General features: G+C 41.6%; 1 protein-coding gene across 4 annotated transcripts in view; it reads left to right on the forward strand.

Annotated features, from left to right (window-relative positions):
- The first annotated feature begins 8,028 nt into the window (after nucleotides 1-8,028).
- Nucleotides 8,029-26,585, forward strand: part of BANP (BTG3 associated nuclear protein) — a 145,786-nt gene continuing 127,229 nt past the window's right edge. For all 4 annotated transcript variants that reach the window (XR_014318360.1, XR_014318361.1, XM_082770219.1 and 1 more), the window contains exons 1-4: nucleotides 8,029-8,142; nucleotides 19,813-19,957; nucleotides 21,311-21,405; nucleotides 22,738-22,937. Coding sequence is in view for 2 of the 4 variants with exons in the window: in XM_082770219.1 (XP_082626345.1) it covers nucleotides 19,888-19,957; nucleotides 21,311-21,405; nucleotides 22,738-22,937 (365 nt within the window). In the remaining 2 variants the exon portion in view is untranslated. The remainder of the gene's footprint in view (nucleotides 8,143-19,812; nucleotides 19,958-21,310; nucleotides 21,406-22,737; nucleotides 22,938-26,585) is intronic.

The following is a 26,585-nucleotide window of genomic DNA, read 5'->3' on the forward strand; positions in this document are numbered from 1 at the left end:
TTGATCTCTGTAGCTCTTTAGTGCTGTATTTAGATTACTCCCACTTTCTTTGGGATGTTTCTGTCACCAGACTGGCCTTCCTGCACTAACTGCAGACCAAGCAACTCATTTTCCATGGACTTCTTTGCAGTGTTACATATTATTGTAGGCCCCATAGGATTAAGATGGAAAGACATCAGAAAAGGGTGCCTGGGCACACCAGGGAACGAGAGGCATCCCTCTGAGCTAAGAGTGACCGCAGCACAGTTGGTGCTCTCACCAGCTGGGTGCCATCCCATAGGGGCTGACCGCAACAGGCAGAGCTGGGCACAGCTCAGTGTCCATCAGCAGTCCCAAACGCAGCAAGCAGCAGGTCCAAGGTCCAACCTGAGAGCCTGGACAGGAGCAAAAGGAGACAGGGCCAAACGCAAGCAACGACAGGGGGCCAAAGTCCTTCTTAGAGACAGGGCCAAAGGCAAGCCTGAAGACAAGTGCCCCAGCAACAAAGCTGAAAGGGCTGAGCCTGAGCTTAAAGGGGCTCCTGGGCCATGGGTGGGTGTGGTGGAGGCTCCTGGTGAGCCTCATCAAGGCCATTAAGACTTATAATTGGCAACCTCAGCCTCAGGTTTTGTGAGGCCTTTAATAATTCTTACGTAAGTATTTGTAAAATTCATGTGGTCATTTTCTTCCGTTAAGCACGTTGGAATGCATATTGTGAAAGCTGCAGAATCTATCAGGGACAGAGCAAGCAGAAACGATGAGACTGTTGACGTTCTGACATAAATCAGGCCTTTCGTAATCCATACAATGACATGTAAATAATTTTTCAATAGGTGTTTTTACATAACAAATACTGGTATTTTGAATTAGAAACTTATTTGCTCATTGACATTTTCATTAAATACATGTGTATCTATCATTTCTTACTGCCCAGTGGGTAAGTGCAAGGCTCAGGCTTAGGCAATCCTCTTTAGTATCCTAAAGTGGCAGGCTTGTCTGTGTTAGTTACTACTCCAACACCAGCTATGTAGGAGAGTGTTTCTTAATGGTTGTTGTTTGTTACTTCAGCTGCCTGCCTCAGGGTGTCTTAAGAGCAAGCCATTGTTAGCCAAAGGTTCTGCCTGAAAAAAAAAAAAAGTGCAAAATCAGCCTTCTGGTTTTCTCATAATTGTGGATAATCACATACCTGGAGTGTAACTGGATACAATGGAAATGTGCATACTTAGTTTTTGCAGAAATTGGAGAAGTGAAAATTGAGAAATTTCTTGCTGTCACTACCCATCTGACTTTACTGTAAGGGCCTTCAGACTGGACAGACAGGATCAATATTTGTTTTCTTTCTGATGTTTACTCGAGGGTTGCCAGTATGTACATTCTGTATTCATTTAATTCTGCACAACCTTATCAACATTTTGATTCCACTGAAGAACTATTCAAATCACTCTAAATCAACAGCTTTCTTTCCTGAAAGAAAAGCGGCCGATGCACTTTATGTACTTTATTATTTACAGCTGTTTCTGTGAAGCCCCAAGCTCAGTTCAGAACCAGCAGGGAGCAAAAATTTGTTGCTTTTAGGACAAGGATTATGGAAGTTAAGTGCAGCCACTGGGGAGAATCGTGTTCTCCTTGCTGAAGTGCAAAGCCTAGACAGCTCAGAGTATAAACAGATGTGAGCACATTAACAATGTGAAGGGAAGCCGTTACACCTGAGATGTTCTGCTCTTCTTCCCATCTTTCAATTTCAGATTTTGGCTTTGCTTCTTGGCCTCATGGCACTTAGTTCCCCTTTCATAGGAGTCCATATTACAATATATTTTATCTTTATGCCCAGCGTGCTGTCTCTGCACCATTTGGAATTCAGACTTCAGAGAAGACAGAGGAAAAAATCTCTTCATTTCCTGATCCATAGAATATTTCAGCCATAGTTTCTGAAGAAATCTGTTTCTCCTGGCATTATGCTTGCAAGGGTGTTCCTGTGCTAATATTGCCTTACTTGCAACATTGGCAAGCCAAAACCAAAAATTTCAGCGAAAAAAATAGGCTTACAATTTTACTATAGTTAGAAAGCTACAAAGTGATTTCATAATTAACATTTTCCTCATGTAGTTATTGTTTTATAACAGCTGACAGGATGATCAATCAAAGAGTAGGAAGCTGTGAGGTGTCCGTGGGAAACCTTTGCAGTGGCTAAAAATACTACCTGGGGTAGCTGTCAGCAGTCAGATCGTTTCTCTGTGGGCTTTAACACTCATTTCTCTGTGGATTGGCACATACTTCCCATGGGTTACATATTACTTCAGCCTAAGGAGAGCTTTTCTTTCATGTCCAGAACTTGCTAGAACTTTTGTTGATCTGATTGATCCCTCTGGCCCCCTAACCACCTCTGCTCTCTCCAGCTTTTTGTTCTCTCTCTTGCAACAGGAGCCCCAAAACGGACAGAGCATTCCACATGTGTTCTCACAAGTGCTTAGGAGAGGGGGAATGGTCACTTGTCTTGATGTGCTGGCCATGCTCTTTCTAACACAACCCTCTGAGCTGTTAATCTTCAGCACCACGAGGTGCATTGCTGATGCATGCTCAGCCTGGCCAACAGGATCCACAGTGCTTCTCTCCAGAGCTTCTCAGTCCCTAGGTTGTGCTGAGGCATAGGAATACACCAACCCAAATACAGGATTTTGCATTTGTCTCTGTTACAACTCCTGAGCCCATCTGGCTCGTTGGGACTGCTGTGAATGGCAACCCCACTGCCCTGCATGTCAGCAAATGCACTGTTACATAAAACTTGCCGATGAGACTCCCACCACTGATAAAGATTTACACTTAATTTGTTTTACCTTTAGCACCTGAAAAACAGGCTACATTGCAAATAATTTTAAACAAATGTGGGTCTGGGACTAGGAGATAATCTCAGTGGATTCAAAAAGACTGATGGTGATAATGGTACCCGACCAAGTAAACATGGGCTGCAGCAAACCTGAACAAAGCTAGCAAACAAGCAAATACTGGGCAAAGATATCAGCCATGTAACAGAGGTAAAAGGGCAGCAGAAACAGCTGTGAGCATGATCCTGGGAAGATCACAGATGGGCAAAGTACGAACACAGAGCTTGTTAGAATGACAGATTTCTGAGAAGGGGAATAGCCTCCTATCATTTTTTTTTTTCCATGATGTATACAGGGAGATGGAACAGTATGTAAATAAATAAGAGAACATTGAGATCATGCCTGGCCCTTCTCATCTTATTTCTCAGTCTGGCACAGATGACCTTACACGACTGAACTTTGACCAACTGGGTAACCAAATGGGGAACAATGTTTTTCTCCCTGATTCGAGAAAGAAGAAGCCTTTTCTTCTATCCTCACTCACGAAAATTAGGAGTATCTTCAGGGAGTGAAATGTAGTTTACTCAGCAGAAACAAAGAGAGATAAGAATCAGAACAGAAAATGTCTGTGTCTTGCCATAAGTCATAGAGCTAGAAGAAGTAGATTCAGGAGTAACACACACATAATCTTCACCTGCTTTCTGTAATAAATAAATAAATAAAATTAAAGACTAATTCTGAGAGAATTGAAAATGGATGTGATATCTAAAGAATCAGTGATGAGAAAGGGTGTACTCTCATGAAGAAGACTGATAACAGGTTTCAACAGCAGAGATTTCCTATCAATTTATAATTGAGAGATGCTACAGCAAGTTTACAGATAGCATTAGTATTAACCCTGATTAAAAAAAAAAAAAAAGTATACAAATTTTTCTATATTCATTCAACCACTTTAAGTACCACCATGTCACAAGACAGCGCATGCTGTGTTCACAAGGACGTTATTTCCATCCCTCTCCAGCTATGAAAGTTAGGATAAAGAAAAGTAATAAAGTAACTCAACCAGAAACTGAATAAACAGGGAATTTTGAAGGGAGTTTTATTTTGTATTTATATATATGTAATAGCATAGTATGTGATCAAGGATAGCACAGGATATTTATCTGTGGAAAGGAAAGTTATTCTTACAAAGTTCCTATGGCAAATGCTCTGGAGTTACTTCTGTGTCCTAATCACATCTTCGGTGTTCTTCATGCCTTTGTTTCTATATTCTCATGCTCAGCAGTGAGTATAATTATGAATGCCTGTCACTTGTTTAAACAAACGCTTTGTTTGGCAACCTTTGTTTTCCTACTGCTGATGCAGCTGCAAAATTGTGTGCACAGTGTGTTAATTTTTTACCTTTGATGCTATGGTAAGTTTTTTCTTCTAGCCATGAAAAAAAAAAAAAGGAAACCAATGAATGAGATACTAATCTTATTTTGATCCACACAAAAACATGTGAAAACAGCAAGTTCCTTAGGAAACAATAGTAAATGAATGCTGATACAAAGGTAAAATAAGCTAGATATTTCCTGGAACCAAATGATTCTTCATAATGTGACAGATAAAATTTAGCACGTATACAAAATGCAAGAGGGAGAGAGGCTGAAAAATGAGCATGAAAAAGGTGAGGAAGTAAAACAATAAAGAAATACCTTCTTACTTCATTTGGGACAAGTCAACAGTATGTATTTTCTTCTATTATTGAAAAAAATAATAATAAAAAATATATATATTACTTCCCAAAGTTCTTACTCGTTTTTATAAGGGGGAGGGAAGGAGGGAATATAAGAGTAGATTTGACACGGGCAGCTGAAGAAGATAACAGGGTTTAAATCAGAACATGACTTAGAGCATATACAGGCTCTTCATTGTGCTTGCTCAGGAGCAATCATTTATCCCATGGTAATGTGAAGCCCTCATTTACTAAAGGGGTCCTACACTGAATTTCAATCCATTATTGCACAAATGCTCAGGTGAGCACATTTCTGAAAGCTCGTAAAGCTTAGGAGCTTCTGTGAAGCATGGGAAGTGCTTGGTTATCCCTAGGTAAGGCATTCATGTGTTGGTACAGTAAATTAAAAACTAAATTAAAGACTAAAAGCCAAGCTTGGCCTTTCCAGTTTAAGCACAGAGTAGGTCTCTGCTCTTAGGTTGTAAGCAGGAAGATCCTCTTTATTCTGCTGTTTATCAGTGTTTCTGTCGTACATATTGCTGTGTGAAGAGCTCGTCATACCTGTCTGTGGGAATCTCAAGGGGAGCAAGGCTGTGATAGCAGGGTCTCGTCATGATTTATTGGTGTAATTTAACATTTTAAAAGGGAACTCTCCCTGCCGTGGAAGAAATGAGAGGAAAAAATCTAAAGCACTATCTTTGGTAAAGAGGGAAAAAACACAAAATGCTTACAAGAAGTAAAGGAATTTGAGATCGCTGCAATGATCAGAACAGCCTGACTCTCCAGCAGGAGGTAGTGCTGTATCCTGTCTTAGTGCTAAATTGCTGTTTTATTTTTATTATGTTGTGATTAAAGATATAGATGTCAGCTGGATCCTGCCAGAATTTCCTACAGTTACTTCGATGGCTACAGGTGAATAGCATAATTGGTTTATGACAATGAAAGTTTTTCTGTTTTGTGTTACTTTAGCCAAGCTCTCTGGCTATATAGAGAGGAGCTATACATCCTTAGCAGAATGTAAGTTAATAATTTCTGGAAGGGAACGTATTGATGAGGAAACAGGACAGTTTTTATGATGGATTCAGATTATGATGGCAAAAGCTTTTACTATCAACTTTCCACAGCAGAGATCGTTCACTGACATTTCTACAGTTGTTTTTCTAGCTGGGACCTGGAAATTGCTTGAGTTTGCCAAATGTGCTACAGGGCAAATCTGTGCAGCAAAGCATGAAATAATTCTATGTGAAAAGTCACTTTAAAAGTAGTTTAACCTTTGAACTTCCTAATCTGCTTGTGAAAGAGAAGAACACACTAAATAAATTCATGGACTCAGTTGAACATTTGCAAATCTGGAAGCAGAGGCAAGGGTTAAAGTACCAATTCTTAATTTTTAGGCTTGTGATAATTCTTTAATACCGGAAGCACCAGTTTAAGCAGTTACTCCTATGTCTTTCTAAGAAAGGCACAGGGCACATGCCTGTGTCAGGATAAATTTCCCTGCTTGAAAGATGTTCTGCTCTCTGATTCTCCCCATAGCTCCTGGACAGATGAGCAGGAGGAATTGCTTGTTCCCTGGGGTCTGAAGCACTTGAGAAAACAGTGTTTTTGTGGCTTCCACTGTTTACACATGTACAAAAGTCCTGCAGTGGACAACTTGAGTTTAAACACAGTAAATCTACAATGCTTGAGAACAGCACTTCAGCTCACTAATCCAACAACCACAGCATCGACTCCAAACTGTAGGTCTGTAGATGTTGGCACAGCCAGTTACTGCAGAACCAGAATGGATTCAATCACATACCGTGACACTGCAGAGCTGAATTAAGCTTCTCAATGAGGAACATTTTAATGTGAAAGTCTGAAAGTCACTGCTGGTCATGCAGAGGCTGAAAAATGACATCTAGTGATGGTCTTGTTTGGGCATCTTTGTGGTATATAAGGAAATAGTAATCTATTTTTTATCTTCTTTAAGAGCTCCTTGCATTCCTCCTCCGTGCTTGCTTTCATGCTTTTTGCATATTTTTGTCATTTCCATAAGGTTAACAGAAGGTTTTCCACCTTCGCCCAGTCATTCTGTTCTCATAGCAAATGCAGGAACAAGGCAACAGAAAAATCAGACTGCTGAGCTAATTTAGCAAATTCCCACTTCCAAATTCCTCAGCAGCGTTCTGAGCGTGGTGACATTTTTCTCCCTAATGTGACAGCTCACATTCAGATCATCCCATCATCTGCTCAGGATCTGTTTAAGCAGGGAGGGATTTAGTGGAAGGACCAGCGAAAGGCGTAGGGAAAGGCAGCGTGTCAGTGCATGAACAGCTCCCTGCAGGAGGCTCTTGAGGCGCAGATACGTATTTAAGCTGCTTGCTGACAATTGCACCGGCCAAATGCTGCAGCTACTTTGCTTGGCAGGCCTGGAAACACATAATAAAGAAGAGAGGTGACACTGGAGTTTGCAACAGCCCTGAGACACCGCCAGAGAAGGGTTTGCAGCGCTGTGCCTAGCAGTATGTGAACGTGGGCTGGGGGCACCGCCACACAAAATGTTTATTTTGCTGCACTGTCAGACATCCTGGCGGAGCCTGCACCAGAGGTGGTGTCCCAGTCAGAGCAGGAGGTTTTGGGGAGCCCTTGGGGCTGTGTCAGGGCCGGGTGTGTGTCTGGGGAGCAGGATACTGGGGAGAGAAGGAGGGCATTGTGTGTATTGCGTATGTGTGTGAGGTGCGTGAGGTGTGTGAGGAGCGTGAGGGGTATATGGTGCGTCAGGGGTGTATGGAGCATGATGGGTATGTGGTGTGTGAGGTGTGAGGGGCATGACGTGTGTGAGGAGTGTGAGATGTGAAGTGTGTAAGGTGCATGTAAGGTGTGTGTAAGGTGCAAGGTGTGAGCAAGGAGTAAGGTGTGAGTAAGGAGCGAGTAACATGCAAGATCTGAGTAACAAATGGGCAAAGTGTGAGTAAGGAGTGTGTAAGGTGCGAGCAACACATAAGGTCTGAGTAACGAATGGTTAAAGTGCAAGTAAGGTGCAAGTAAGGTGCGAGCAACATGTAAAGACTGAGTAAAGTGCGAGTAAGGTGCGAGTAAGGTGTGAGCAACACGTAAAGACTGACTAACGAGTGGGTAAAGTGCGAGTAAGGAGTGTGTAAGGAGTGCATAAGGTGCAAGCAACATGTAAGGTCTGAGTAACGAGTGGGTAAAGTGTGAGTAAGGTGTGAGCAACACGTAAGGGCTGAGTAACTAGTGGGTAAAGTGCGAGTAAGGTGCTAGAAAGGCGTGTGAAGCGTGCCCGTGTGCCTTGCGGGCCTGCCGCTTTGCGGACTCCAATTCCCAGCACGCCCCGCCGCAGCCGCGCGTACTACAGCTCCCGGCCTGCCCGGCGGGGCCGGCAGCGAGGAGCGGCCGCTGAGCCCCCTGGGACTTGTAGTCCGGCGCGGCGGGCTCGGCGGCGGAGGGGCGGCTGCGAGCCCCGTCGGTCGGCACGCAGGCGCGGGCGGCCGGGGCGGGCGGGGGCCGAGCGGGCTCGGCGCCTCGGAGCCTGCGCGCTGCGGAGCCGGAGCCGTCTCGCGAGGAAGGACGCCATTATCGCAGCCGCCCGACAAACACCACGAGAATTGGGCCCCGCACACGGTAACCGCGGCGCCCGGCCGCCGGCCGGCTGGGGCCGAGCTCCCGGGGGGCCTCCCGGCGGGCCCGAGGGGCTCCGGCTCCCCTCAGCCGCCTCCTCACGGGGCCAAGCCAGCACCCGGCCCGCGGGGCGGCGGCTCCGGGGAGGGGCCGAGGCCCCGGGGGGGGCGTGTGGGGGAGGCCGCGGCCTCCTCCTCCTCCTCAGCCGGGCAGCGGGACCGTCCCCGCGCCGTGCTGGGGCTCCGCGGGCCCTGCTCTGGCTGCCTCTCCCCGGGGAGCCCGGCCGAGGCCTCTCCCCAGCCCGGGGTGCGCCCCCGGCCCTCAGGGGGACGGGGGAGGGAAGGGGCAGCCCCAGCCCCTGCCTCTGTTTTCCCCTCAGGGGGCTGCTGCAGGGGCTGCCGTGCCCTGCCCCTGTCAGAGGAAAGGGTTTGTCACGGTTCTGGCCGGGGTTTTCCACCCTGATCGTGCTAGGTGTGGTAGAGCAGCCCCCATCACAGCTCTCATCCCTCTGTATCTTCAGGTGGTTCTTCTTGTTTATTTTATTTTTATTTTTTAATCCCCGTATCGTGGGAAATTGTGCACGCTACCAAATATAGTAATTTTATCCTGCTGTGGGTATATTCTACTATCAGTTTATTTTTAGAGTTCTCAAGGGAAGAATTTTTTTTTTTTTTCGAAAGGAAGCAAGTTTGGAGGGGCTTTAGCAACTGAGTGCTTCAGCTGGGGCAGCTCTCAATTGCAGTAAAATGATAATGGGGTAATTTATTGTAAAATGATAAATATATATATTTTTTTGCCTTTTGCGTGAGGTTACTTGAGCTGCAGTACCCTTTTGGCTTCAGCTTGTCAAGAAGCAAAGATAAAATGTGTTTGTAGTATTTTGAGTACTTAGAACAAGATTTTAAAATAAACAAGCATAAAAAAACCTGTCTTAATAACATCATAATGGTGCCTCTTGAAGCAATGGATTTACTAGGTTAGGAAATATTAGTGTACCTGTGAAATGGTTGTCCATAAAAATTGACCAGAATAACGAGTACGTGATCCTGGAACTGGAAGAGCCTTGCTCCATACATTAAATGGCTTCTTGGCAGCAGTTCAGTTTTCAGTAATGCATGAGAAGATGTTAGGAAGAACGTCTAGCTAATTTATCAAACAGAGCAAAAGATGGTGTTTGGATTCTGGAAGCGTTAATATTCCATCTGCTTTAGAGGATGAAAATATTTTGTAACTTCTGTCTTTGTTTTTAGCTTATATTTTTTTTTATCATAACAGAAACTGGCTTTAGAGCCTTAATTATTAAGCCATGTATTAATCGTGTGGTTATAGAACGGGTTTTAAGGCTTAAAGGAGTAGTGGGGTGTGTTGGTACAGCAGGAACGCGGCGAGTGCCGACTGCCAACGTTCATAGCTGACAGGGCTCCGTCAGCACGTGCTCTGCTGAGAGTGCTGCAGGAGGGCTTGTGTTTCCTGCCTGGGCTGTTTTTAGCACAGGACGACATACACGTTTTACATGGTTTTCTACAGATGAGGTGAGGAAAGATGAGCTCACACCTCCTTGTAGCGGGGAGAGCTACTTCGGGTTTACCCTGAGTTTGCAGATTGGTCCTCGGCTGTGGGATTCAGACTCACGTTAATTACAGTAACACGCTCACATTTGCAAGGGTTTCACCTCATCTCTGGTCTTCAGCTTTGCCCTGAACTTGTAAAGCATCATTTGTGCAGGAAGAATACACGTCCTTTATTTTTTCAGAACTTGCATGTCCTCGTATCTTTCACTGAAGAATGGCTTCAATTGAAGTCCCTATGATGCTCCTTAGCAAGCAAATTAAAAGCTCTCTGATGACATTCATTTTAGAAGGAGGAGATGGGCATTTCTTTGCACAGAAGCTCTTGCCCTAGAGATCTACAGAAACGGTTTCTATGAGTTGAGCAGAACAGCAGGAGCTACTTGTAGGAGACAATGTGAATCAAATGATTAGAACGACAAAATGTCTGTGTATGCCAAACCTTGCCAATAAATTTTTTTCCCACAGATTTGATTTCCTCTAGTTTGGAACCTGATAGTTGTTATCTACTGAAGTAATTTTATTTGTTTTCTGGTCTTTACATATTCATTAAAAGCTAAATCACACTCTTTTCTTCAAGTAAAAATAAAAATAATAAAATGTCTTTAAAAGTCACGTCAAACACTTGTTTCCTTGCAGTTCTAGCTTTTTTCAAAGCTACTGTTAAGCGCTTAGTTCTGCTCGCCGCTTGTTAGACTGCATGAGAAGACAGTAAGCGGGCATGCATAAAAAGATTAGCTCGATAAAATCCTTTGCATTTGGGACTTCAAATAAAATAATTTATGACATTGTATGTTGGACAAAACTCCTTTATCTCGGTTCCTGTTTGTTAAAAAAACCCTTGACTTAAAGGGAAGAAACCCAAACTACTTAAGGGAAAAATAAGTTATGGTCAAGGTTTCCTCTGAAAATTTGAGCATCCTTATCTCATGCTGAAAAAAAAAATGCACATCTGCTTTCCCATGGTGTGAATTCATAGAAACTGTAAAGAAAAACACCACTTGCTTCCCTGCTCCTTATAAACACATCTGCTACGTGTGTCACCTTAGCTCTAAGGGCCCACTGATAGATACTCTTGCACGTCTAACGCTGGAATTACCTTTTTCTTTGGAGGAGGGAGGGGTAATGGCAAAACAGGGTTGGACTGTAGTGATGAAAGTATTTCAGAAGAAGACCTATCTGTGCTTTTCTACTTACATGATGCTCTTCACATTATTTTCATAAATATTTTTGTAAGAATTTGAAAACGTGATAGCATTATCCCTGTGTTTTAAAGCAGTGCTAAGGTCTGTTTTGGGAGCTTGGATGTTTCCTTTTCTAAGTGGTTGCAGGAGGGAAATCTGTTAAGACTTCTGAGTGAGCAGGTTACCTTTTTTGTTGTTGTAGATCTTTTGTTGGCCACGGTGCTTCCTGATAGTAGGAGCCTGTAACAGCATTGGCTTCTTCCACCAGAAGTGCTAGACCAGAATTTTTTTCAAGTACATAGACCAGTAGCGCACGTGGTAGGAAAAAATAGGAAATGTTATTTATTCCCTTTTGTTATCAAGTTTCTGCTTGAGATAAGACAAATACAGAAGAATGAAGTATTCGTGCACAAGTTTTCTCTGAGCTTGAGCCAGACATCAAGGATCTGCAGACTGAAGTGAAATCTTTGGGGTGCTTTTCAGGGTCCTGGCAAGCCCGTGTGTCGGTGCAGGTGCTGTCCTGGGCATCTCCTGTGCTCAGGCTGAATAGCTCTCCAGGGCAAAACCTTCAAAAGCTACAGCGAAGTAATTTTGCAAAGGGAAAGGGAAACTTTCTAATCCTGTAATAATCCTGTAATCTTCCAGTTTTAAGCGTCTCTGCCTGCAAAAAGACAGCGCCAAGCTGGGTATCTCACAGTATGTGGGACGGGGCCAGGGCCAGGTGCGTGTCTCGTTCCCACAGCCTGCTCCACGTTCATTTTCCCTCTCTAAAGAGCTGATTCTACAACGGTGAGTGGATGTGGTGATGAGAGGAGAGAATTGTGGCTTAGCATCTGTGCTCCACCACGCAGATCTGCCAGCAGATGTGCGCCCAGCCTCTTGGCAGGAGGGCGGCAGCAGCCTTGGACGCGGAGCGGGTCAGCCAGATGGAAGTGGCCTCAGCAGCGCCGTTCCTTTGCAGAGCAGCAGGGGACGGGATGATTCCCTCAGTGACCTCTTTGGGTTTGAATTCCACCAGTGGGGCTTTTCAGCAAGCCGTGCTGGCATAGCGTGCTGTCAGGAACGTGATGTGGCCACGATGCGGGAGCTGCACATGTGTTCCTCGAGGCTTGTGCGTGGCTCAAGCACCAGGCTGCCGGCCAAGGGGCAGGGCTTGGTTGCTGTTGCTTTTGTTTTATCTAGGCAACGACAGGTCACTTCTGCAGCCTGTCTGCTTCCAGGAACATAAAAGCCATTTGTGCGCTACCTAAAGCCTCTCAGCGATCTTTTACATGGCTTTAAGTACAGGACTCTCTGATTCTTTATGCTGGAGAAGCATGGATGTTGTTAAACCGGAGAAGATGAGTGCCAGCCAGTGCCTAGTTTGATCTGCCTACTGCTGTGATTTCAGTTTGAAACACTCTGACTTTACTGATGTCTTTAACTATTTAGAGCAAATAATATTCTCCAAGGTTTCTCGAAAATAACTCAGGTAATTCCATCGAATGAAATAAGCCTTGTTATTCCAGTGGTCGTTTAAAATTTAATATGCTGAGATGCTGTTTGTTAAGCTGTTTGCTTGGGAACAGAGAATTATTTTTAATGAGAAAAAATGACTTTGTGATGCGGAAATAATTGGAGAACATAATGGAAAAACGGGGCTTTCAGAGGTATAAATTGAAAGCTGTGCTAATTTCCTTAAAATCTGTTTCCCATCCTTCGATCTCAGCTGTATACTTTGCACTGCAAAAGGAAAATCAGTTTAAAATAACACAGGTTGACAGATATGCGGAAAAAAATCTAGGCAAACAATTGTAGTAGAATAGAGAGAATTAAGGTATGAAGCAGGAGGTAAACTTCAGGGATTGCTCCTTACTACTGAAATAGTTAATGAAATTGTCTTAGAAACACACGCAAATGCTTTTTGTCAGGTGTAAGTCACCATGTAGGTGGTCAATATTCAGAAACTGTCATTTTGTTCAGCAAATTTTAGCAAGTGTTGTAATATTGTCATTTTTTTCACCTCCTCCTCTCTTCCGGCAGCATCTGATAGCTTTTAAAAATCGTTATTTTTAGTTGCAACCCTTTTGTTATGTTACTTATTTTCCGCTTTCCAAAGGGGATGCAAATATTAAATTACCATATGTTCTGTTGAAATATTCCTCAATAAGCTCCTTGCTGTTCCTTGATAACAAATAATGCTTTAAGCTTTCAGCTGGAGCTTGGCAATGTGCTTCGATTCCTGAATAACAGGAAAAAATCTTCAGTTTTGAAGACCAGAGATCGAGATCAGTCCTGTCTTGTGCATGTGATTATATTCCCTTGTTAAAAGCCCAGCTATGCCTCTTCGGGGCTGTTTGCTCAACAGATAGTAATTGCTTTATTTTTCTTCACCGGGTTGCTTTACAAGGCTATACATTTTTTTTAAGTCATTTTTTTTTTTTTTTAGTGTTGTTAGTTTACCATTTGATTGCTACTTTTACAAGTATGTAAGTATTTATAGACCTACGGGCTGTCACTGCAGCTGTAGGTCCTCTTTTTGATCTTTGGGGTGTATTCCTTATAGTTCTAGGCATTAAGAACCTCCAGAGTGAAGTTTCACTGCTATTTCCTGGCATTTGAGAGAATTTGAATTTTAAACCAGCAAACAGCATGCAATACGTTTTATTTGGGTAATGCACACAGCATATTTTTCTCCATCTTCTGGTGAATTAGGTAAGCTTAGCTTCTTCAGACGTGAGCAGGTTCCTGCTGGTTGGGCTGAATTGTCCTCAGCCTCAAAGCATAGTTACAGTTACTCTCAGGAGTGGATGAATGTCCTTTTTAGCCCCGTTTGATGGTGTGTTCCTTCTTTGCACTCGATGTACTTCTCTAGCTGTTGTTAGGGATGGTCCTCAAGGTTCAGTCTGCAGGAATCAAACCTAAACCTGCAGAATAAAGATCTGGGGGCGTCCCTTAATGGTCTGTACGTGTCAATAGCTGCTATCTAGATCTGTTAGTCTGCCCATAGTTGTATTTCTTAGGGAAAAAAAAAAATCATTTTGAGTTGAACCAGTAGTTATACAGGAAGTGTCTCAAATATTAGACAAGTACACAGTAGCATTAGCTTGGAAGCACCTATAAATGTGTCGTGTAGTCTTAAAGAACTTTAGCTTTTTGGCTTCCACTTCATATGGGAAAAAAAAAAATTAAAGTTTCTCAAAATGATTTTTGTCTGTGCCGATGAAGTTTCAAAAAGTTTTGTTATCCGTGCACTTTTTTTTCCTGAAGTAATGAAATTCAAAGTTGATAGAAATTGTGTTTTCTAAAATCGTCTCTTGAGCAAGTTTATGGTGAAAGATTTGGTGATGATATTTGCTTCAGTCTCTGGGTCTTTGCTGGGGGATAACGTGGTCCCGTGGTCCTTCATGCAAGAACCCGAGTTTCATGACCATCACACAGATCCCTGTGCTGCGGAGGAGACTCACCTGACCAAGACTGCGTTTGTATGTCTGTAAAATAAAACAGGCATTTGTACTGCTTGTACCCATTCTCCAAGCTGGATTCCTGGGACTGGAAGAGGACCCCGCGGCTTTTCTCAGCCAGCTTCTCGGCTGCCTCTGCAGATTTTCAAGTAGCAGTGGGTGAAGCTCGTTTGCTGTCCTGCTCTGCCCTGCTGCTTGTGGAAACGAGCGTGGTGCAAGAGCTTGGGGTGCTGCCTGCTCTGAATGAGTGCTAGCTAGGTTCATTCATGTTGTAGCTGGTGATGTTTCAGATACCAGTGACTTCTGGAACGTCATCTTTCCAGAGGAAGTCCTCATTTCCCACCCCCTTCCCCAGCTCATAGTCACTTCTCAATAAAGGCCCTTCGAGATGTTTAGAAATTATTAAACTGCCAGTTTGCTAGGACTACCGAGTGGTACTTCAGAACAGCAAATTTACAGGACCAAGCTTGGACTGTCTTTCTCAGGCTGGTTTTGTCGGAAGGTCCATGGCTGCACAGGCACAGTGAGCTGGTCGGGAGGAGTTCAGGTGTGCTTTGGAGCTGCCTTCGTTAGTCAGAGAGCACTCTGCAGGCATTCAAGGCGTGCTGGGAATCTCACCAAAACCACATCCATTTCTAACATCCACACGATGTTTTGGATCTTGCTGTGGCACAGAAGCAAAATACTTTCATCAGTGTTGTAGTTGTTGTAGAGAGCTGAGATCTGCCCCAGATAGTTCAGGTTGCGTTAGGCACTTGTTTGGCATTCCCGAAGTCAGCCTGAAGTATTGCAGGAAGACAGATGCATGAAGAGGTTACTGGGGGAGAAGCTGCTAATCTCAAATGGGTACAGACAAAGTTAAAAAGACACCTGGGCTGCCTATCTCACCCCCCTCCACTCACGGGTAGAAGCTCTTTGAGAATGGGAGAGACGTTTATGTAGGTCATAGGAAAAGGGCTCTAGAAGCGTGGTCTTTAAACCAAAGTGTTTGTTTCTGGAGGGATGTTATCAGTAAAGATTCTCCATCTCTGGGCGCAAGCAATAAAACATGGGACATCTGGTTCTGCATACTGCCTGCGCTGTTTGAGTGGCTCTCGTTTCATGCTCGCTGGGTTTCGAGCCGTACAAGTCGTGCCTCGCATTAACGACCAATATCCTGAGTAATTTCACAGTGATGCAGGAAACTGACCTCTGCTTTAGGGCCCCGAATCTGCAAGCACTTAAGTATATCCAGCCCATATGGGCAGGCTCGCTAAGTTCAATGGGATCGTATGTCGGTAAAATTGGATTCAGGCTTCTTTACGTGTTGAAGCACCTGAAAGTGCACTTGCCATAGGTGTTAACACATCCTTCCTAGCTCCTTTGGGAATGATTCCATCAAAGCTGTGCCAGTGTGGTGTTTGTACAAGGTCCACGGGGAGCTTGTGTTTGAATTTCTGGTGGATGTGACCACACAGCCACTGCTGGGTTTTTTGAACTGGATCGTGCCGAGTGGGGCTGAGCACACAGCATCGTGGTGGTTGTGTTCTGCTTGGGTCGTGCAGGGGTTGTGGCCAAGGGCAGTGCATCAGCAGAGTTAGAAACAGACGTCCTGGCAAACCAGTGCCTTGTACCAGGTGGAATGATGTATACAGGTGCACATATACATACAACCAATAATAATTACCATGTGATCACAACAATGTTCAAGAATTTCTGCCTCCCTGCGAGATTTTGCACTCCAAAGAAATTTCAAGATCCTTCGTTTCTGAAGCAGCTCTTCCCTTCTGTATGTTGCTGTCTCCATTTTAAGCTGATCCTGCAGTCCATCAGCATAGCGTAGTTGTTATTGGTACTTATTTTAGGTATCTACCTGCAGATTGTTATGGCCCCTGTCCTTGCTTTCCTAGGTAGGGGATGACTTTGTCATGTCTCGGGAGGGCCGAATTTCTCCCATCTCTGGCTGAACCAAATATGCACGTATATTACACTCAATTTTAAGCTGTTAACCTGCTGTGCTTGTGGCATAGTTTTACTCTAAAATTTACATAAAACACTGTTTTTACTTCCCTTTTAAGGACAAAAGCTAAACAGAAGCTAAGAATGATTAGAGTTTGCCTGCATAGTTTTTAGTGGTAGTAAAGAAGTGTAAAATGTGGTTTTTTTGATTGTTGTCGAAAATAGTTTTTGACTTCATATTTTGACAGCCTGTAGCTTCAGAGAACTGGGGTGTAAAGGAGGCTGGGAGCTCCTGCATTTGACCCTATGTGCTGTTAAATTATCGCTTTTTATTAGGTTATTCCTCACCTGCTGAGCAAGACAGAATTTTCTTCATTTATCAGTAACACTGAGAAATACCAGGCAGGCACGAATTATCTGCTCAAAGAAGAGGAGTTCAAGTAAACACTGTGCAGAGCAGGGCATTGGAGAAATAATGATTGTTAGCTTTAAATATAGTGTTTGCCCTCACTAGTGAGTACGAGGGAGAAGATTTCTGTTTGGTGCACGTTTTCGTATGTTAACAAATCACTGGCTGATTTTGATGATACACCTTGGACTGGTGCCCTGCAATTTTGTAAAGCCATCAGATACTCCAGCAAATAGGTTTGTTTACAAGGGAATGCTCGGAAGAATTACTCTAAATGAATGTTTTAAAACAGATTAATTAAATTGCATTAAACTCACACGTGGATAAACTCATCTAGAGTCCAGGTGCCCTGAATTTCATTTGGCTGCTTACAAATATTTCCTTAATTAAACAGAGGCTATCTTAAATCTGTCTTGGGTCTATCAGTTCTGAGTAAGAGCACTCACGGAGATATTTGGAGCGCTTTATCTGACCTACCCCAGCTGTATCACACACAGCTCAAGGTATGAGGGTGCCCGAGTGCTGTAGTGCAGCAGGAGGCTGCGGCACCGCTCCAGGCTTTTGGAAACGGGGAGTTTGGCCATTCCTCTTGGGTTTATCCCGAGCTTCCTGGCTTTGTTTGCATTTATTTTTCTTATACCTTAGTATTTGGTCCAGGTAGTATTTCAGTACTGGGTTCTCAATGCCAATGTACAGGCATTTAGTGTAGAATGAATGGGGACTGGGGTTTCAGCCACGAGAATGAAAGGGGAGGGGGTTAAAAAAAAAAAAAAAGAAAAAAAAAACACACAAAAGACAAATTTTGAGAAAGGAAGTGTTTTGCTTCAGGAAATGTTGGTAAATACTTCACTGAGTAAAATATGTGGAAAATGTATTGGAGAAGTTGTTATTCTGAATTTGTTGACTGAGGCATTTTAAAGGTAATAATATAATTCTAACTTTAATCCTGTTAAATTTCATCAGAATAGCCCACTGCTGACATTTTCTGTTGTGAATTGAAATCCTGAAGTTTTCAGAGGAACGTTTTCAAGTTGTGGTAGCTGCTGTGGTCACGGTACCCAGCAGAGCTCACTTGGGCATTGCTTTCAGGACCCTCCCGTCTAGCATTAACAACAAATACCTCTTTTCTCCTCATATTTGGATCCAGGAGCTCACTGACTCTGGTGACAGCAGAAGGATATTGTGTTCAGCCTGGAGTGACTGCAGAACTGCGTTCTGTCCCAATGTCGGCTCATTGCAGTGTATGGTTTCCTGAAATTGTAATAAAATTTGTTGAAATGGAAATAAATACTGTTGTTACGAAGAATCGTTGCTGTGTATGTGTAATAGCTCTCTTCCCAGTCCCAGTTTGGTTGGTGTGCTGTTGTTTAAAGACTGACAGAATCTTTCAGGACTTATTTTCTGATCTATGGTTGAATACTGTCAGACTACGACCCGTAAGAGATGGAGAACAGAGGTCACAAGTGTGAAATTATTAGTTTTTGGGTTGCAGAAAGGTTTAATTCGTTTCACTACTTTATAGAATGAGATTTGAAAGGCCAAATATGTGTTAGAATGGATTTAAAGAAAAAGAAAATCAAAAATCCTTTGGAATGACTTATTAGGTAGTGGTGTGATTGTGGATAAAGCTGGTTAAAAAGCAACGCGTGAGGCATCAGGGAAGCCTAGCATGGTGTAAATAGACAAAGTGTTAAAAGTTGGGTTTTGTTCTACTTTGTCCATTTTAATTGTTTGGAGTGGTGGCCCTCTTCACATGGAGGGCAGGGCAGTGTTCCTTGCAGTGTGTGCCATTATGAAACAGTAACTCCAGCACAGCTGTTTTATTATGTTAGGGCTGGCCGCCTACCAGGATTTCTCAGAAATGGCAAATGCGATTTGCCAAAATGGCATCCATGTGCACGCACGCCTTGCCAGCTTTCTCGGGCGGGCTGCCACGCTCTGCGCGGCCCCGACAGCTTTTCACCACGATCCCAATTTCAGATGACTCAGTGTTGGCAGCGCTGGGATTTGGAGTAAACAACTGAGATGCGTGGGGAGTCCTCTGGAGCTGGGCTCTTACAACACGCAGACCCTTCTCCACCTCCTGTCCCCCTCTTCCAAAGTTCGTGCTCCACCTGTCTGGCTTAATGGCTTTCTTGTGCTCGAGTGGAAGAGGGAAAGAGGAAAATCTTTATGCATAGCTGGAGGTGATTCAGCGTCGATGTTAAGGGATGAGTTACCATTTCCACTGGTCAACCTTAAATTATTGTGCTAGTGGTTTTTTTGCTTCAGGTTAGAAAGGAAAAAAAAAGGACTGATCTCCTTGTATTCGTTATCCATCCTTTTATGACTGTGGGAAAGCAGAGGTACAAATGGTTCCAGTGATTTTAATTCAATTTTACAGGGTGAAGGTTTCTCTTAAAACACTAATAAATAACCTTGACAGAGGGTTCCAGGGGAGCAGGGCTGAGAAATCAGGGCCGTGTTCTGAAAATGCTTTCATCAGAATTGAATTGTGGAAAAAACAGGCGGGTTCAGTACCCAAAAAAAGAAGTTTTGTTTCAAGTCTGCTTGTAACTAGCTGCAAAGAAGCTTCCTGTTCTCCCTGAATTTTAGGTGCCCGTTAAAATTTCCTCATGGTAGGACTTTGTGTTCATATGCATCTGTACAGACTGCAGTAGCCAGTGTGGTCTGAGAACTTCATATGCTATTGCAACATCAACACTTAGGTCTGATCACTCCCCAGAGCTAAGGAATAATTTGCAAATTAAACCCCTGCAATTTTTGAATGTTCTTGTAGACATTTAATTTTTATTTTTTTTTAATCATTTTAAAAGAAAATGTTTTCTTTTGTGTTTTACACTGATGAGCTGCCCAGTCTCTGATGCTACTTGGTCTCCTTGTCCACTGGGAAAGTGCAGCAAGGTGAATGAGAAAGGAAAACTTGTGCTCTCAGCCTACTTATAATGTAGAAAGTTTATGGAGATGGGTGATGCCCGTATTAAAGTAGCAGTTCACACCATAGTATGATCCTTTCTCTATGTTGGTCATTTCCCTTAAGAATTCTCTCTCCTTTTGTAGAGGAAAGATGAAAAAATAAATGCCAAATGGCTATATCAGGTCTTAACGCTCCTCTTGCTGCTGTTTTTCAGGATTGCATGTCTCATAAAATCACTTATTTGGGGGCCTGCGGTGGTGTGTGACGGGACATCGCAGCCTGCTTCTGAATGATGTCAGAACAGGACTTGGCAGATGTTGTTCAGATTGCTGTTGAAGACCTGACTCCAGATAACCCAGGTACAGTAGGGGTGGTAGCTATGGCATGAGAAAGATAATGTTTAGGATTACCCATTTACAAGGTGGAAATCACTGCTGAGATGCTTTTTAAAAAAATATAAAGTGCTGCTGCAATATTTACTTCGAGAGCCACTTGTTAAGACTTCCTACTGAATTTGGACATCTTTACTTATGTATTTCTAGTATCCTTTGGATCAAGTTATTTTTTTTTTTTTTTTTTTTACTTTTCTTTTAGAGACTTTTTTCTTCAAAGGTAGACTACTGCCAAAGCTCTATATGCCAAAATGAATTTTTTTTTTTATTTCAGACCAAATCCATGTTTGAGACTTTTCCTTGAATAAGAACTATCACCCGTCTATTATGAATCATTGTTTTACTTGTAAAATATCTTCTCTCAAACATTGTTAAAATTCTTTGGATTTATAGCAAAATGACAGTAAATTTGAAAAACACTTCTGAAAGCAAGCATGGTGATTTCCTTTACTTAGAATTTGATCTAAGGGAAAACATGTTGAAATCAACTGCAGGCATTAATCCAATGCTGTCATGTATAAGTGAGTAAGTGTTGACAGAAAGAACAGTAACTGCAGGTACAGAAAACACAAACACATTTAAAAATACTTTTCTGATGCAGAACAGAAAAGTTCTTTCAGAAATGTACCCAAAGAGATGGAGGAGAACGTGAGACTTACCTATCCCAGCCTAGTTCATAACTTGGTGGGCATCCAAGGATTATCACCTGTAGCGTGGTCAACCTTAAACAAGCTTTCCTTTGCTCGATTTCATAAAGGACCTTGAACCTGGGCTCATTTCAGGTGATGCTCTGACTTTGACACTGTTCAGGGCTCTACGTCTTCCTTTTACCAGTGAGGTTTTCCAGTTCTAAGTTCAGAACACTTCTGTTACTGTTTCTTCAGAGTGTTTACCTCTAGATTAAAAGCGTTTGGGATCAATAGGTCTGCATAACCAAGTACTTATTTTGGAAAATTTTCAGGGTTTAGTTAATCGCTACTGGAGAGAAATTAATGGTTTAGTGGTGGACTTGGCAGTGCTAGGGTAAAGCTTGGACCAGATGATCTTAGAAGTCTTTTCCAACTTTAATGATTCTACAATTCTGTGGGAGAAATCCTGCGTTCATGCAGAATTAGAACTGCTTACAGTTTTGCAGAGTGTGAGGGTTCAGAAGCCAGAAGTAAGTTATCATATATATTTAAGAGAAAGCATTAAAAAAAAATAGAAATATACAGTATGTTAACTACTTTCATATTTTTTGATTTGTCCATTTAATATATTTTTAATCCAAGTTTTACCTCTTGTATTATAAACTATGCCCATGCTTATTTTTCTTTGCAGTTGTGTTGGAGAATCATGAAGTGACAGACGATGACGTAGAGCCTACTCTGAAACGTCAGCGGATAGAAATTAACTGCCAGGATCCCTCTATTAAGGTTACAATAATACCCTTTTCTGTTTTTACTTATAATGCCAATTAAATTATTTTTCTTGGGGAAATGATATCAAATGAACTAATGCTCATGCATAGTACTGGAAATGTATCCCTGTAAATGTTTGTGTGTTTATTTTCTGCATAAATTTTAAAATCTGCATAGTTGGCTAATCTCCTGGTAGAAAATCATTAGCAAAAATTTCATATGCAATATAAAATTTAATCAGAAATAATTCTAGTAGCTCAAACATCGCTCCATCTTCTTTGATGAAGTGAATAATCTCAACCCTTAAGAATAAATTTGATATATTGTATGACAATACCCAGGTATTGTAATAAGTATATTTTAAATACATTGAATATATTTTTATTACACTATGCAGATACTTTCAGCATGTTTAAAATTATTATTTTAAGCTAAGAATGTTCCCCTAAGAGTTGAGCTGTATTTGGTTCAGGCTCTTCTGTACTTGCAGAACTTCCCATGCTGCTCTCTCTTGTGTTTTAGTAATGTTTTTGTCTTGGAGCATAGGTGCGTGAGTTGTATTTTACTGCCATGCACATTAAGCAGTATGTAATTTTGTCTAGAAATTCTGCCATAGAAACTAAAGCTCTGCATTAAGACAGCAGGGGGGAAGCAGCACTGCAAAGCAGCTCGATGGGGTGTAATTTGTAGTTGAGGGCCACAAGATGGCACAGTTGCTGTTTGCAGAGGAGAGTGTGTGTACCATTACCCTTCAATAGCCTGTTTTTTCCCAAGGGGAACCAAGTGGAATATGCTTTCTTTTAAATAAAATTGCTTAGGAAAACAAAGTTTGTTTATTTGCTTTTCTTGATTTGCTGTTCAGGAGAAAACTGAAGTGAGTGGCATTTATTGTCCCTGAAGTGATTTGTGTTGATACAATTCCACTGTAATTATCCAAATGTATCTGTTTGGACAAGGAAAGAAATTCTTATTTAATTTTATCCAGAAGGATGCTTTCATTGATTTATATACTTTTGTTTTTAAATATATTGAATGAAAAGCTTTGGCATGTGATTTAAAATGATTTTGTGGTGTAAGGAATCATAGTAACAAAGTGCTTAGGTGAAAATGTGTTTGGCTTGGGTGCTTTTGGCTTCTAAATAAAGATCTGAAAGACTACGAGAATATTAAAATGCTCCTGAATGTCATCGGTTCTGTATGTGGCTGAATTTAGTCACTAGGCACATTGCTAGTTCCTTTAGAATTGTTTTCCAGTCACATTTATCTGGAGCTTCCTTATGTGTATGTTGCTGAAGATAAACATGTAAGTCTTTAAAAGCAGTTTCTCTTGCGTTCTCCCCTTTCTAGTCATTCCTGTATTCCATTAATCAGACAATATGCCTGCGACTGGATAGCATTGAGGCAAAGTTGCTGGCACTAGAGGCTACCTGTAAATCACTGGAAGAGAAGTTGGATCTTGTCATGAACAAACAGCACAGCCCCATCCAAGTCCCCATGGTGGCAGGTTCTCCTCTTGGCGCTACGCAGACCTGCAATAAAGTACGATGGTAAGAAAAGAATAGATTACTCATCAGTGTGCTTTTTAAAATAACCTAAATCCTTTTCCCTGGCGTCAGGCTCTGCAGCTTTCTTTATAGCTGTCAGGAACTTGGTGTGCTGCTTATGAATGTAGAATTATTTTCTCAGAGGTAATTTGTGTACCAGTTTCATGATGTTACTTCTACTTAGAATAAGACTGATCATGTCGCACCGGTCCACGGACAGTTTGCAACTATTTCCACATTTAGTTTTGAATTAAACTAGACAGATTCATCCATCTCTGGAAAAGTCACATCATCTGTTTTAGATGGGTTTTGTAGACTTGCTTTACTTTTATTTATGTGGTTGTTTTGAATTGGTGAGTTCATCATTCTGATTGCTTCTCATTTTACTTTTATCAGACAGAAATACGGCAGAGTATTATATGTGCTTATTTTCTAAAGACTCCTGGTAGAATAGCACTTATGTTTATTTTGGGGTTAGAAGTAGGAGATGGAAAATCTGTTAAATAATCTAATCCACTGTGATGAAGGGAAGGTTTGACCTGGAGTACCTTTATGAGTTGCCTAATATGGTTCTAAATATCTTAAATACTGATGTGCCTATCGTTTTACCATGGGTATTATTCCAGCCAGAGGAATATGATGATCAAGAGACTTTTTTTGTGTTACAACTTTTCCATCATTCATATTTCTACAGCTAGGAAAAACTTAATACTTCTTTAAATAATGACACTTTATTTTCCATTACAACTGCATAATATTCATAGACAACTTTCACATCATACCATTCTAGTCAACATACATGAACTTAATATGCTTTTTGTCAGTCTGTTTTTCAATCTTCTGATATTTCATCACTCACTCTGAACTTTGTTAATAGCTGAAAAATATTTTGTATGTATTTTTGATACGTTTTGCTCAGTGCACTGTTCCAGGTGCACTACTCTACATCTCTATAGAAAAAATTAGTTCCTTTATGTTGAGTTGCATCCATGTGAGGTAAGAAAACAAACCACAAACACTATCCTTTTTCTGTTATACCACCATACACTTAACTGCTGCACATATATATATATATATATATATATATATATATTTACTTTTCGTATTGCTATTTGTATAATAGGTATTCTAAGTTAAAGAGTGTATCTTAGCTCATAGTCACATTTTATGGTATCTTGCAGTTCATGCATTTATGAAACAGGATGGAGTATAATCTTGCTACCACAAGAAGTTCAAAGTTGGAGATTTTACATTCAGAGGGAACACTTTGCTCGTGCAGTTGTACCTGTTGTATAATGCAGACTGCCTGTTACCCCACAACCGAAAGTGATTACTTGTGATGAACAGAGTCTAGTTTTCAGAAATGTACCAAATCAGTATTGAAAAATCTGAAAGGATAAAGAACTTGATGTGGTTCTTGATCTCTTTTTAAAAGTTCAAATATCTCTTATTTTCAGTGTAGATTTGAAGTCTGCTTATTTTGCTGTAACAGACACCTGCCTAGTTAGGAACACTTCACATTTTTCATACTTTTCCAAAAGTAATTTCCTTTTTAGATGTCCACATACAGTGTTGGTACTCCAGAATTCCTTTATTGGCCTTCTTTCGTATGCTGTCCATGATCATTTTGATCACTGGATATTTTCCTTTTCCCTTCTTCCATTTAATTTTTCTTTAAACAGGTCCCGTGTCTACATTACCTCATGCTTTTGGAGTTTCCCTGTGATATGTGAAAAAGGTCAATTACAGCTAAGTTCCATATCAAAAGAGATTAAGTACCTATAATAACTGTTTGGCTCATAGAGCAAGTAACTGAAATATTACACAAGCGTTTTCACTAAGCTTTTTGTTCTTGTAGCAGTCTATGTGACTCAAAAGAAAACAGGGGTGTATGTGTTTAACTTGCAGGTCTTTTTGGTGTTAATAACACTTCAATTTCAAAGGGATGGAATGTTTCACTGAATTTCCTGTCTCTCATTCATTCATAAAAGCCTCCATGGCTTGTTCATTGTTTCTGATTCACAACCTATGTGGATTGTTATGTTGTATCAACTCCGTGCTGTTCCCTCTTCCCCTTCCATTGCAGATGGCAGTGGAGAGCTGCCAGCCACAGTTAGCGTTTTGGATAATGGATTCTGCATCTGAATGAGATTCATCAACCCCCATCTCCTTTTTCTGCCACAATAATACCAATAAAAATGCTGTAGGTACTTAAGATAGGTCAAGCAGATGCCAGTACATCAGACTCTTACCTTTTTTCAAGAAATACCTTTAGATTTGTGATCTCTTTCCTTCCACTGTGATTTTTTTTTTTTTAACTTTTTTTTTTCTGGTATTTTAATTGCTTGCATTAATTTAGTGCAGATTTAATACAATCAAAATATGTGTTACAGCAGTGCACACAGTAAAGCACGTGGACTGTGCATTATAAATTCACGCAGTTTGATTGCTCTGTTGTATTTGTGCTCTTAAAATTCAATGAATTTCCTAAGGCTTGTCAGCTGGAAATATGTGCAGGTCATCAAGTGATGAAAACCAGGACAACTCAGACAGAGGGGCTTTTTTCTGGCTCACCTTGTGGGGGAGTTGTGTAGTTGCAGTGCAACAGGTAAATTCACATCTGAGCACTGTGACTATGATGTGGGGTCTTAAAATGTGTGTGGTGCTGTTATATATTGGCTGCTGATGAGCTGGAGTCGATAAAATATCATCTGACCATCCAGTTGTGTTATGGAGGCAGCAGTGTAACTTTGGTAATGGTTGTCAGACTTGCGTTCAATGATAAATGGCCTTTTCTAGAAAGCTTAATATGTTGACTTACAGGGATAACTTGTACCTTTTTTTGGTGCCAAGCTATTGTTTCCAAGTTTTACAAACTCTTGTTAGGGAAATGAAGCAGAAGTTTTCAAGGAGACTTGCAATAAATCTGGAACCACCCCATGTTTTTAGCTCCCAGGACAGAAGTGCAGTACGTTTTAGTCTTACTCTGCTTTCTGTCTATTACGCACGCGAGGCTTGATTTGTGTGGAAATCTTCCAGCATCCTTTTCTGGGTATGTGTACTTTGAAGGCTTGTTGATGTTTCTTGGAAAATTATGAAATGCTGTATTCAGAAATTAGAGTACTGTCTATTGCTCTTGATTTTTTGTGTCCGTGAAGGTGTACTTATGCTGGACCGTGCTCAGTTCTTTCATTCCTGTTTTTGATGCTGATCTGCTGTTACGGTACTTCGTTATATTCCAGCTACTTGCAGTGCAGGTATGCAGGAAAGTAAAGGATATATGGGCCTGTGTAAAGAGTAATTTCTGTGAGCAGTTGGGATACTCAGGAACAGCAGGCTAATTTTTAGATCTCCTAGAAAGAAGCTTAAGCTACAGCAAAAACTAACAGGAGAAAACATTTTAAAGGAAGTCGTGCAGAATTGGAGATGTGATGTGCTGTATTTCCGTGAGTTATTACATGAAGAGCAGAACTAAATAAGCCTAGTTTCTCCACGATTATTTAGAAAGACCATCAGAAGTTTTCAAAACACAAATCCTTAGATTGCACAGGGTCGTGTTAAACTTGGAGCTTGAAAAGAGCCAAGAACAGTAGCAACATAAGTTAATGAGTCGGTGCGGGGAGTAAGTGCCTTGCCCCAGTGATCCCAGCT

The sequence above is a fragment of the Aythya marila genome (genome assembly GCF_965140915.1).
Source record: "Aythya marila genome assembly, chromosome: 12".
Taxonomy (NCBI): domain Eukaryota; kingdom Metazoa; phylum Chordata; class Aves; order Anseriformes; family Anatidae; genus Aythya; species Aythya marila.